The sequence below is a fragment of the Hyla sarda genome, chromosome 8 (genome assembly GCF_029499605.1).
Source record: "Hyla sarda isolate aHylSar1 chromosome 8, aHylSar1.hap1, whole genome shotgun sequence".
NCBI classification, from domain to species: domain Eukaryota; kingdom Metazoa; phylum Chordata; class Amphibia; order Anura; family Hylidae; genus Hyla; species Hyla sarda.
In genome coordinates, this window is record NC_079196.1 from 173,995,536 (window position 1) to 174,008,597 (window position 13,062).

Sequence of the window (13,062 nt, forward strand, 5' to 3'; positions counted from 1 at the left end):
GCGGATGGCCGCTCTTCTATGGTCCCCTGCACTGACGTATATATGCACATATTCCTATTTACCACAGAGAGTTATGATTGTCTGGAACCATCCGGCCAATCACAGCTCTCTGCAGAAAATATGAATAGGTGTATATATACGGCAGTATAGGGGAACATAGAAGAGCGGCCGGCCGCCTGCATCTACAGATTATACAGGAGGAACGCAACGAGTGTCATGAGTGACATCCGGGGCTATGTGTCAATTAGAACATGTACTACTACTCCCTTCATGGAACAGTGTGCTCCATGCTGGGAGTAGTAGTACTACCTAAAAAAATTAAAAAATAAAGGAAAAAAGTTAAAGTTAAAAACATACACACTTTAACACATTATTAAAATACATTATTAATAAAAAGTTTAACAAAATTAAACAAACATATCATTTTTACATTTAAATGGCCCCTTTCTAAATTTTTATTATTGTCGGCTACATTTTTAGTTCCCTGCCTGCCCACATAAATTGATCCTGGTTTAAAAATTAATAAAAATGTTGTTATAAAAAAGATTTTGTAAAAGATAACTAATTCCATTGTCAGGGACCGGAATTGGAAGCGGGTAGTGGATCCTCTGTGTTAGTGAGGCGATGACGTGGGCTGTACCAGGGGACCGGTTCTAAGAAGTTACTGGTTTTCACCAGAGCCCGCCGCAAGGCGGGATGGACTTGCTGCAGCGGTAATTCCCAGGTCTTATGCCCCAATAGCGACTCAACCTCACTAACAGCTGAGATAAGCGTAGTACACAAGGACAAGGCGAAGGCAAGGTCAGACATAGCAAAAGGTCAAGGCAGGCGGCAAAGGTTCGTAGTCAGGGGCAACGGCAAGGGTCTGGATACACAGGCTTGGGAACACACAGAACGCTTTCTCAGGGCACTAGGCAACAAGATCCGGCAAGAACGGGAAGGGGAAGTGGGTTTAGGGAGTGATTAGCACTGATTGGGCCAGGCACCAATTAGTGGTGCACTGGCCCTTTAAATTTCAGCGAGCCGGCGCACGCGCGCCCTAGAGAGCCACGCGGATTGCATCCCCACCGGTAATAACAGAGCAGGGCTCCTGGTCAGCGGGTCTTACCGGAGCGCTGCACACTGAAGAACGCCGCGAGCGCTCCGGGGAGGAGCAGGGACCCGGAGCGCTCGGCGTAACAGTGCCCCCCCCTTTGGTCTCCCCCTCTTTTTGGAGCCCAGGAATCTGCGGACAAGCTCTTTGTCCAGAATGTTGGCCTCAGGTTCCAAGGACCTCTCTTCTGGACCACAATTCTCCCAATCAATTAAAAAAAATCTTTTACCTCGGACGATCTTGGAGGCGAGGATCTCTTTGACAGAGAAGACATCAGAGGAGCCAGAAACAGGAGCAGGAACAGTGACCTTGGGAGAATAACGGTTAAGTTTAAGAGGTTTGAGAAGAGATACATGGAAAGAGTTAGGAATACGAAGAGAAGAAGGAAGGTGGAGCTTGTAGGAGACAGAATTGATTTGGTTTTTAATTTTAAATGGCCCGAGGTAACGAGGACCCAACTTGTAGCTAGGGACACGAAACCGTATGTATTTGGCAGAGGGCCACACTTTGTCACCAGGGACAAAGACAGGAGGAGTTCTTCTCTTTTTATCCACATGTCTCTTCATACGAGAAGAAGCCAGTAAGAGCGACTTATGAGTCTCCTTCCAGATAGAGGAGAAGACCCGGGTTAATTCATCCACGACAGAAGGTCGACCCAATCATCTTGGCGGGAGGAGACAAGGTTTTGGAGAAAAATCCGCAAGTGGTATTTTTTCCTTTAGCGGATTTTTGTAGGAGAACAGCTCCGCCTCCAACTGAGGAGGCGTCAACCTCGAGGAAGAAGGGTTTCAGAGGATCTGATCTGGACAAGACTGGAGCAGAGCAGAAGGCGGCTTTGAGGTGGTTAAAGGTGGCCAGGATTTTGGATTAGCATTTTTCTTAGCCAGTGCTACAATAGGAGCAACGATGGTGGAGAAGTGGGGAATAAATTGACGATAATAATTTGCAAATCCGAGAAATCTTTGGATAGCTCGTAGGCCAGTGGGACGAGGCCAATCTACTACCGCCGATAGCTTATCAGGGTCCATTTGAAGACCTTGACCGGACACAATGTATCCCAGGAAGGGGAGACTGCTGTGTTCAAATAGACATTTCTCAATTTTGGCGTAAAGATGATTTTGATGTAGTCGCTGAAGGACTTGACGGACATGAAGGCGATGTTCCTCTAGGTTGGAGGAAAAAATGAGGATGTCATCAAGGTAGACTACCACACAGGAATACAGCATGTCCCGAAAGATCTCATTAACAAAGTCCTGAAAGACTGCTGGGGCGTTGCAAAGTCCAAAGGGCATAACAAGATATTCAAAGTGACCATCTCTAGTATTGAAGGCGGTTTTCCATTCATCACCTGCACGAATTCGGATGAGGTTATATGCGCTCCCTTAGATCAAGTTTGGTGAAAATCTTAGCTCCCCGCAGTCGGTCAAAGAGTTCGGAGATGAGAGGCAGAGGATAGCGATTTTTTACTGTAATTTTATTAAGACCGCGGTAGTCAATACAGGGGCGTAGAGATCCATCTTTTTTGGCAACGAAGAAAAATCCAGCTCCGGCTGGAGAAGAAGATTTCCGGATAAAACCTCTTTTGAGGTTTTCCTGAATGTACTCTGTCATGGCTTGTGTTTCCGGGGCAGAAAGTGGGTAAATCCTACCACGGGTGGTGTGGTACGAGGGAGCAAGTCGATAGGGCAGTCATAGGGTCTATGTGGAGGTAAGACCTCTGCTTGCTTTTTTACAAAAGACGTCCGAATAGTCCTGATAGGCCTTAGGAAGACCTGGCAATGGAAGAGCGATGGAGATTTGATTGACAGGAACCGACTTAAGACATCGCTGGTGGCAGGAAGGTCCCCACCTCTTAATGTCCCCAGTGGTCCAGTCGAGGATAGGTGCGTGCCGCTGGAGCCAGGGCAAGCCAAGAAGAATTTCTGAAGTACAATTGGGCAATATGAAAAATTCTATATTTTCAAGATGGTGAACTCCAATGTTCATGAGCAGGGGTTCAGTGCGACAACGCACGGTGCAGACCAGTCTCTCTCCATTCACCGAGGCAATGAAGAGAGGTTTGACGAGACGGATAACAGGAATATTGTACTTGTTGATGAGTGAGGCCTCAATGAAATTTCCTGCTGAACCAGAGTCCAGAAAGGCCACAGCAGAGAAGGAGGACTTAGTGGGCAAGGAAATCCGTATTGGAATAGTAAGACGTGGAGAGGAAGAATTCACACCTAGTAACGCCTCTCCCACGTTCACTAGGTGCACGCGTTTCCCTGAAGCGGAGGACGAAGAGGACAGTCCTTTAAGAAATGCTCAGAGCTCGCACAGTATAGACACAAGTTCTCGTTCCTACAGCGAGTCCTCTCTTGTTGGTTCAGGCGAGACCGGTCCACTTGCTTGGCCTCCTCGGCGGAATGCACAGTAACAGATTGCAAAGGATGCTGAAAGAGAGGAGCCAGGCGCGGATTACGCCTGGTGCGAACAAGATCTTTTTCTTGGCGAAGCTCCTGGCATCTTTCAATGTAGCGCATATCAATGCGGGTAGCCAAATGAATGAGATCAGACAGGGAAGAAGGTATCTCTCGTGCGGCCAGACAATCCTTGATGTGGCTGGATAAACCTTTCTTGAAGGTCGTGCAGAGAGCCTCATTATTCCAGGCCAACTCAGAGGCCAGAGTACGGAACTGTACGGCATATTCGCCCACTGTAGAGTCTCCTTGGACGAGGTTTAGCAGGGCTGTTTCAGCGGAAGAGGCACGGGCAGGTTCCTCAAAGACACTGCGTAGTTCGGTGAAAAAGGACTGGATGGTAGCAGTAGCAGGATCGTTGCGGTCCCAAAGCGGTGTGGCCCAGGACAAGGCCTTTCCAGATAGTAGACTGACCACAAATGCCACCTTAAACCGTTCAGTGGAAAAGTGGTCCGACATGATCTCCAGGTGCAGCGAATACTGGGTCAGGAACCCACGGCAGAGCTTAGAATCCCCATCAAACTTGTCAGGTAGAGAAAGGCAGACTCTGGGCGTGGAGGCGGCTGCTCGCTGTGGAGGAGATGCTGGAGCTGGTGGAGGAGATGGTTGCTGCTGTGGAGGTAGAAGCTGCTGGAACATAACAGTCAACTGTGACAGCTGCTGTCCTTGTTGAGCGATCTGCTGGGACTGCTGGGTGATCACGGTGGCGAGGTCAGCGAGGCTTGGCAGTGGTACCTCAGCGGGATCCATGGCCGGATCTACTGTCAGGGACCGGACTGGAAGCGGGTAGTGGATCCTCTGCGTTAGTGAGGCGATGGCTTGGGCCGTACCAGGGGACCGGTTCTAATAAGTTACTGGTTTTCACCAGAGCCCGCCGCAAGGCGGGATGGACTTGCTGCGGCGGTAAATCCCATGTTGTATCCCCCGATAGCGACTCAACCTCACTAACAGCTGAGATAGGCGTAGTACACAAGGACAAGGCGAAGGCAAGGTCGGACGTAGCAAAAGATCAAGGCAGGCGGCAAAGGTTCGTAGTCAGGGGCAACGGCAAGGGTCTGGATACACAGGCTTGGGAACACACAGAACGCTTTCTCAGGGCACTAGGCAACAAGATCCGGCAAGGACAGGAAGGGGAAGTGGGTTTTTATATGTTAGGGAGTGATTAGCACTGATTGGGCCAGGCACCAATTAGTGGTGCACTGGCCCTTTAAATTTCAGAGAGCCGGCGCGCGCGCGCGCTCTAGAGAGCGGGGCCGCTCTCTAGCAGGTGAGAGGACTGGGATGTGACCCGCGGGCGGGCATGTCCTGCCACGTGGATCGCATCCCCACCGGTAATAACAGAGCAGCGCTCCCGGTCAGCGGGTCTGACCGGAGCACTGCACACTGAAGAACGCCGCGAGCGCTCCGGGGAGGAGCAGGGACCCGGAGCGCTCGGCGTAACATCCATCACTACTGTATCTTTTTTGTTATTTTTTTTATGGTAACCTACGAAATTTTATTAATAAAAAGGTAACTCCATCACTTTTTTGGATCACTTAAGTCCAAAAAAAAAAAAAAAAACGCCTTGCAAAAACTCAAAAGTTAAAACCTACGTCATTTTTCTTGGCGTTTTCCTCCCATAGAAGTCCATGGGAGTAAAAAAAACGCCAAGATTTTCTGCCAAAAAAAGTCTCAACAAGAAGTTGTTTTTTAAAAAATGCCAAGGAGCCAAAAAGAGCTGAAAAACGCCCAAAGGATTAAAAAAAAAAAAAACCTGAAAAACGTCAAGTGGATCTGTCATTTTGCAGTTCACTGTTGACTTGCAGCTAACATCTGGCCACAGCATTTTTTCACAGAAAAAACGCTGTGCGGCAGAATGGGCATTTTTGATCTGCGTTTTTGCATGAAAAACCTCAGTATGGGTCGGGTCACCGGTGGATGTGTTACGTGTGACCCTACCCTAAAGAAGTTTGTCCAGTAACATTTATCACCTATTTATACATGGTGGGCCATTTATATGGATACACCTTAATAAAATGGGAATGGTTGGTGATATTAACTTCCTGTTTGTGATACATTAGTATATGTGAGGGGGGAAACTTTTCAAGATGGGTGGTGACCATGGTGGCCATTTTGAATCCAACTTTTGTTTTTTCAATAGGAAGAGGGTCATGTGACACATCAAACTTATTGGGAATTTCACAAGAAAAACATTGATCTGCTTGGTTTTAACGTAACTTTATTCTTTCATGAGTTATTTACAAGTTTCTGACCACTTATAAAATGTGTTCAGTGTGCTGCCCATTGTGTTGGATTGTCAATGCAACCCTCTTCTCCCACTCTTCACACACTGATAGCAACACCGCAGGAGAAATGCTAGCACATGCTTCCAGTATCCATAGTTTCAGGTGCTGCACATCTCGTATCTTCACAGCATAGACAATTGCCTTCAAATGACCAGAAAGATAAAAGTTTAAGGGGGTCAGATCGGGAGACCTTGGGGGCCATTCAACTGGCCCAGGACGACCAATCCACTTTCCAGGAAACTGTTCATCTAGGAATGCTCGGACCTGACACCCATAATGTGGTTGTGCACCATCATGCTGGAAAAACTCAGGTAATGTGCCAGCTTCAGTGCATAAAGAGGGAAACACATCATCATGTAGCAATTTCGCATATCCAGTGGCCTTGAGGTTTCCATTGATGAAGAATGCCCCCACTATCTTTGTACCCCATATACTACACCATACCATCAATTTTTGTGTTCCAACAGTCTTGGAGAGATCTATCAAATGTGGGTTAGTGTCAGACCAATAGCGGTGGTTTTGTTTGTTAACTTCACCATTCACATAAAAGTTTGCCTCATCACTGAAAAAAATCTTCTGCCTAAACAGAGGGTCCAGTTCCAATTTTTGTTTTGCCCATTCTGCAGCACCTGAAACTACGGATACTGGAAGCCTGTGCTAGCATTTCTCCTGCGGAGTTGCTATCAGTGTGTGAAGAGTGGGAGAAGAGGGTTGCATTGACAATCCAGCACAATAGGCAGCACATTGAACACATTTTATAAGTGGTCAGAAACTTGTAAATAACTCATGAAAAAAATAAAGTTACATTAAAACCAAGCACATCATTGTTTTTCTTGTGAAATTTCCAATAAGTTTGATGTGTCACATGACCCTCTTCCTATTGAAAAAACAAAAGTTGGATTCAAAATGGCCAACTTCAAAATGGGCACCATGGTCACCAACCATCTTGAAAAGTTTCCCCCCTCACATATACTAATGTGCCACAAACAGGAAGTTGATATCACCAACCACTCCCATTTTATTAAGGTGTATCCATATAAATGGCCCACCCTGTAGAGCAGAATAAGTTACAAAAGTAGACAGCGCTCATCCAATAAATTACCCCACAGTAAGGCAAAAGCAGGACTCACTTGGTGTACATGGGAGGTCATGAGAAGACCCTTGGTAGACACCCCACGACACCCCAAACCCGGCAGGCAGCAATACGGTGAAGCAGAGAGGTTACATAGCCCTTAATTTCATCATCTTGTTTGCAAGATCCACTAAGGGTAGTAGAGTGCGCAGTGTCGATCCCCAAAATCTGATGCCAGCTAAGTATGGGCAATAACTGTGACGCCAGGTGGGACGCACAGGCATTCCACCTGACCGGAAGTTCGTATACACTCTTGAATGGTGGCATATACCCTGGATGTGCATCTCCCAAAAGTGATGCTGTTATTGTATGTATTAGCCTGAGGATGGGGGGTATTTGTGTAAATCCCCCTGAAACGCGTTGCTGTTCACACTTGTTTTAAATAAATCGGTCTCTCCCAACCCCGGCCGTGTCCGAGAGTTCTGTGAATACCGGAGGAGGATCCTATATCAGCATGGATCTGAGCTCTTTGCAGGAGGCGGACGTGGAGGGGGGTTCAGTATATTGTGCTCTGGCCCCCCACTGTGGAGTGAGTTGATTTGAATACCTTCCTGCTATTTGTATGCCATACAGTCCTCATCCTGAGCGCAAGTGTGGTTTTTGTCTTTTCTATTTTCTGCTATTTATAGAGCAGTAGTGCTCCTGGATAACCGCCACTTTTATTCACTATCTACATTGAACCAGATAGAGATAGCCAGGTGCAGCCCTCGGTCGGTCCAAGTAAATGGACTGGTGGCCACACAAGCACACAACTGCTCCATTCACACATAGGGCTCGACAACCGCCGCTGTCATGATGAAATGAGGCCTCAAAATTATATTTTTATTGCATGTGTAAGGGTGCTACTCTGAAGTCATAGTGCTTCCAATCACTGACAGAATAATAATAATAATAATAATAATAGGTAGCAATATATAAGGGAATCACTCATTATGCAATTTCCTATGCAATTGTATGCTTTTTTTTTTGTGTGGATTCTTCTTGCCATCATTTTTAATAGGAACATAGTTCACACTAAACACTGAAATCTATATCATGTAAAAAAAAAAAACAGGTCGCTGTCTGGGTGTATTCTGCATGAGGCAGTCTGGACATGGGTTAGCCCTGCTGATGGGACCAACGTGTATCCAAAATTGCTGTTGAAGGGTATGCCTTAGATACTGTATCTGTTTCGGATTTCACAACAGCAAAATCTGTTGTGTGAACATACTGTAATAGTTTAGCCACAGTTATCATTCAGCACGTCGCACACTTCACAGAACAATACTAGGCTCTGTTTGGCTAAATTTCTACTTTTTTTTTTTTAATGCCAAGAAAAATGCTAATTCTGCTGCATGGCGTTTTTTCCGCCAAAAAACGCTGCGGCCAGATGTTAGCTGTAAATCAATGAGAAAACGCAAAATTCTTATTCCACTTGACGTTTTTCACTTTGTCGTTTTTTTTTTATCCTTTTGGAATTTTTTCACTCTTTTTGGGTGTTTTTCAGCTCCTTGCCGGTTTTCCAAAATCACAGCATGTTGAGCCACTGGTGTTAATTTTTTTTGTTAAAATCGTGGCGTTTTTCTCCTATAGAAGTCTATGGGAGTGAAAAAACGCCAAGAAAAACGATATGTGGGTTTTAACTTTGGAGTTTTTTCAGACGGTTTTTATTCTTTTTTGGACTATAACTAAAAAAGGTATCTCCATCAAAAAAGTGATGGAGATACCTTTTTTTAATAAAATTTCGTAGGGTACCATTAAAAAATAAAAAAAGATACAATAGTGAAGGAAAAAATTGTATCTAACGAAATTTTTCTTTTTTATAACAACATTTTTATAAATTTTTAAAACAGGGATCAATTTATGTGGGCGGGCAGGGACCTAAAAATGCATCCGACAATAATAAAAATGTAGTGTGTGTGTTTTTAACTTCTTTCTTTGCTTTTTACATTTTTTTTAGGTAGTACTACTACTCCCAGCATGGAACACACTGTTCCATGCTGGGAGTAGTAGTACCTGTACTAATTGACAGATCGCCCCTTGCGATCCTCCTGTTGTATAGATGCGGCCAGCCGCTCTTCTATGGTCCCTTGCACTGCCGTATATATATATATATATATATATATATATATATATATATATATATACACACACACACACCTATTCATATTTCTCGCAGAGAGCTGTGATTGGCCAGATGGTTCCAGCCAATCACAACTCTCTGTGGGAAATAGGAATATGTGTATATACATGTCAGTGCAGGGAACCAGAGAAGGACGGCCGCCCGCATCTATACATTATACAGGAGGATCACAGTGGGTGTCAGGAGTGACATCTGCTGTGATCTTTCCTTAGCTGCAAGTACTACTACTCCCAACATGGAGCACACTCCATGCTGGGAGCTTTAGTACCTGCATTAATAGACAGATCGCAACAGTTGTCAGAAATTACACTCGCTGCGATCTGTCTATTAATGCAGGTACTACAGCTCCCAGCATGGAGCAGAGTGTGCTCCATGTTCAGAATAGTAGTACCTGCAGGTAAGAACAGATCACTGAGGGTATCACTACTGACACCCGATGCGATCATCCTATCTATTACAGAGATGGAGCGGCTTTCTCCTGCGCTCGCATCTCTGCACTATACTCCGGCCAGTGATATGAATAGAACATCACTCATTCATAATTCCCTCAGAGCTGTGATTGGCTGCAACCATCTGACCAATCACCACTCTGGGCGGAAAATATGAATGAGTGATGTTCTATTCACATCACTGGCCGAAGTATAGCACAGAGATGCGAGTGCTGTATAGAGCTGCATTTCTGCTATATTATGGATGATCGCATCGGGCGTCACGACTGACACCCGGGGCGATATGTCTATTAGTACAGGTACTACTACTCCCATCATAGAACAGTCTGTTCCATGCTGGGAGTAGTAGTACTACCTAAAAAAATTTAAAAATATAGAAAAAAAGTGAAACACACACACTTTATTAAAAATGAATGAAATTTAGTTATAAAAAAATATAAATTTCGTTACATACATATTTTTTCCATCACTACTGCATCCTTTTTTTTGTGTATTTTTTATTTTTTTTTTGGTACCCACCAAATTTTGGGCACCAATAAAAACTGCCAAGGTGCAATTTTCACACAAATGAAAAAACGGCCGAAAAAAACATTTTCAGGCGTTTTTTTTTCAACCCATAAACGCAGGACAAAAAAACAAGTTGAAACTTAGCCTTTGACAGTTTATGCCCTCTTTACCATTTGCAGTAAGTCATCATGTAAAGGATCTCAACTTACACCCATAACATTTCTCTGTGGGGCTCCAAAAATCTTATGTAGGTTGCAATAAAACTGACAATACTAAAAAACGGAAAATGATCTGTTCTACATTTCAGCAAACAGAGCTCATCTTCTGTAGGCTGTCACTTAGAGATTCAGCAGTGGAAAGCAATGTGTACTCTGCATGCCAACGCTCCTTTTATAACAAACTTTAAGACTGAAAAACTATGACACATTCTCAGCATTACAATCCTACAATATACTTTACCACAATGCATTCACACTTTGGCTGTCACCACTTGCACAATAAAAGGCCCTTTTATCTTTTCATTTTCCTAACTTGGCTTTATGCAAGGAAGTATTTGGATTTTGCAACAAAAAGAATCTGTAATGGCTTTGAGAGTTTTTATTTTTTATTTTTTTTATGTTCTCTATATTTGTTTTCACTTAATCCCTGACTGTAAGAGAAATTAAACATACAATGGTCTCCTTGGTGTTGTTGTATTTAATAGGAACAATTCTCATTTCAGTCAATGCAAGTGCGTTTCTTAATCTAGTTATTATGAAGGCTCTTATTTACCTCTCTGAAGAAAAACTGTTGTGTAAAAGCTTCATAGTGACTGTGAGCCTGCGCTCCGGAGCCCAGAATACAGAGGACTTCACAAGGCGAAGGTTTTAACAGCTAAAACAGAAAGACGACAGCAGGCATATCAATCCATTTTATAATTTATATACATATATCATATAACTAAATACAACACAAGTTTAAATGCAAAAATTGGTGAGTGCTCCTCCAATTTTTCTGGAGTATAAAAGTTCATGCTTTATTTCAAACCATTAAAACTTGCGCAAATCAGGTAGAAGTGAAGGAAAGAGCTGTTCAAGTGACGACCGTTTCATGTCTGCTGGGGACACCTACCATGGTCATTAGTAACGTCAGCTCACCTGTTTCTGGCTAACTTCCCAAGGTAAGAAGGTAAGTTAAAGAGTACCTCTCATCAAAAAAACTTTTGATATATTATACATTAATGTATGCAGAATAACTTTACAATTGCATGTTATTAAAAAATATGCTTCTTTCTATTTAATTTTCCACTTTGAAGAAATGACCACTAGGGGTCTCCCTACCAGTCCTGGCAGCAAGCAAGGGAAAAAATACAATAGAAAGAAGCATATTTTTCATTAACATGCTATTGGAAAGTTATTCAACATTCATTAATCTAAAATATAACAAAAGTTTATTTGATGAGAGGTACCCTTTAAAGGGGTACTCTGGTGGAGAACAATTTTCTTCACATCAACTGGTGCTACAAAGTTAAACAGATTTGTAAATTACATCTATAAAAAAAAAAATCTCAACCCTTCCAGAACTTAGCTGCTGTATACTACAGAGGAAGTTAAGTTGTTCTTTTCAATCTGACCACAGTGCTCTCTGCTGACACCTCTGTCCATGTCAGGAACTGTCTGGAGTAGGATAGGTTTCCTATGGGGATTTGCTCCTACTATGGACAGTTACTGACATGGACAGTGGTGTCAGCAGAGAGCAATGTGGTCAGACAGAAAAATTGTTTTCCACCGGAGTACCCCTTTAAGCGTTAGAACACAAATTGGGGGAGATTTATCATCGCCTTTTCAGAGAAAAAGTAGAACAGTTGCCCATAACAACCAATTGGATTGCTTTTTCCATTTTTTAGACAATTTTAAAATAAAAGAAGCAATCTGATTGGTTGCTATGGGCAATTACTCCACTTTTCCTCTGCACAGGTTTTGATAAATCTCCCCCATAGTGTTAGAACTAACAGAATTCTCCTGAAGGGGCAGCAATAAAAGATGAAAAATATTGAATAAAAATGTGATATGAATCGAAAAGGAGCATGGAATACTACTTATTTCACTTAATTTTACTTTCCTTCCCCTTTACTTGTAAGTCTCTGCCACCACTCCAAAGGGGATAAATCAGTATAACTCTGCAGTGATCATTTTAGCTTTCTTATCTACCTTCAATTATAAATACTTTACAATGCCAGTATAGAGCCAAACAATATTCACAGGGACCCTTCAAGGAGACAATTTTAAAGTGTCCCTATCATTTGGAAAAATGTCTGAGACTTTATGGAAACATGTCAAAAAGCACATAACCGCATGATCGTAGCGGCCTTTACTGACATATCTATGAAAATTATTTTTTTAAATGACTGGGACACTGTAAATGGTAAAAAAAATAAAATAAAATGTGATGGAAATATATAAAATGAGTATTCAGCTCATATATGTGTATGGCATATACTCAGGACTATATGACCTTCTCCTATGACCCTCATTTCGGGATTCACAGAAGCAGGCCTAAGATTAAATCATTTCCATAGAATTCAATGGCACGCGGAAAACCCACAAAAAAATCCACCTGTATGAATGTACCCTTATGGTAGATTCATACAATGGAGTTTCTGCTTAAAATGGTTTAAGTGCTGGTTTTTGACATTGCGCAGTGATTTTTGCTTTCGGCGCAGGAATTCTATGCCCACTCTATGGCTCTTTGAACAACATAAATATGTATTTTACGGTTTCCGAATTCCCAGATGTGACAAATGCATACAACAATGCATTCTCACCTTTGTTGCGATTGCTGAAACTGCAGCAGTTCTCTTATCTGTAATTACTTTGCCATCAATTACCTAGATCCAAAAATAATATATCAAAAGAAAAACAGAGAAGTATGTTTGTATGCAGTAGCAAAATGAGAAGACAGCAGCGACAGTACTCAAGCAAAGCAAAAGCAATAGAAAATACTAATAGACTGAAAATATAGTTTACTAGAATAGCT

General features: G+C 43.0%; 1 protein-coding gene across 2 annotated transcripts in view; it reads right to left on the reverse strand.

The window, feature by feature from the left end:
* CRYM (crystallin mu) overlaps positions 1-13,062 on the reverse strand; it is a 71,040-nt gene that overhangs the window by 40,977 nt on the left and 17,001 nt on the right. Inside the window, exons 3-4 of one of the 2 annotated variants that reach the window (XM_056536253.1) lie at positions 12,851-12,913; positions 10,819-10,920 (exon numbers count right to left, since the gene is read on the reverse strand). In XM_056536253.1, coding sequence (XP_056392228.1) covers positions 10,819-10,920; positions 12,851-12,913 — 165 coding nt within the window. The remainder of the gene's footprint in view (positions 1-10,818; positions 10,921-12,850; positions 12,914-13,062) is intronic. The other variant, XM_056536254.1, reaches the window with a different exon arrangement.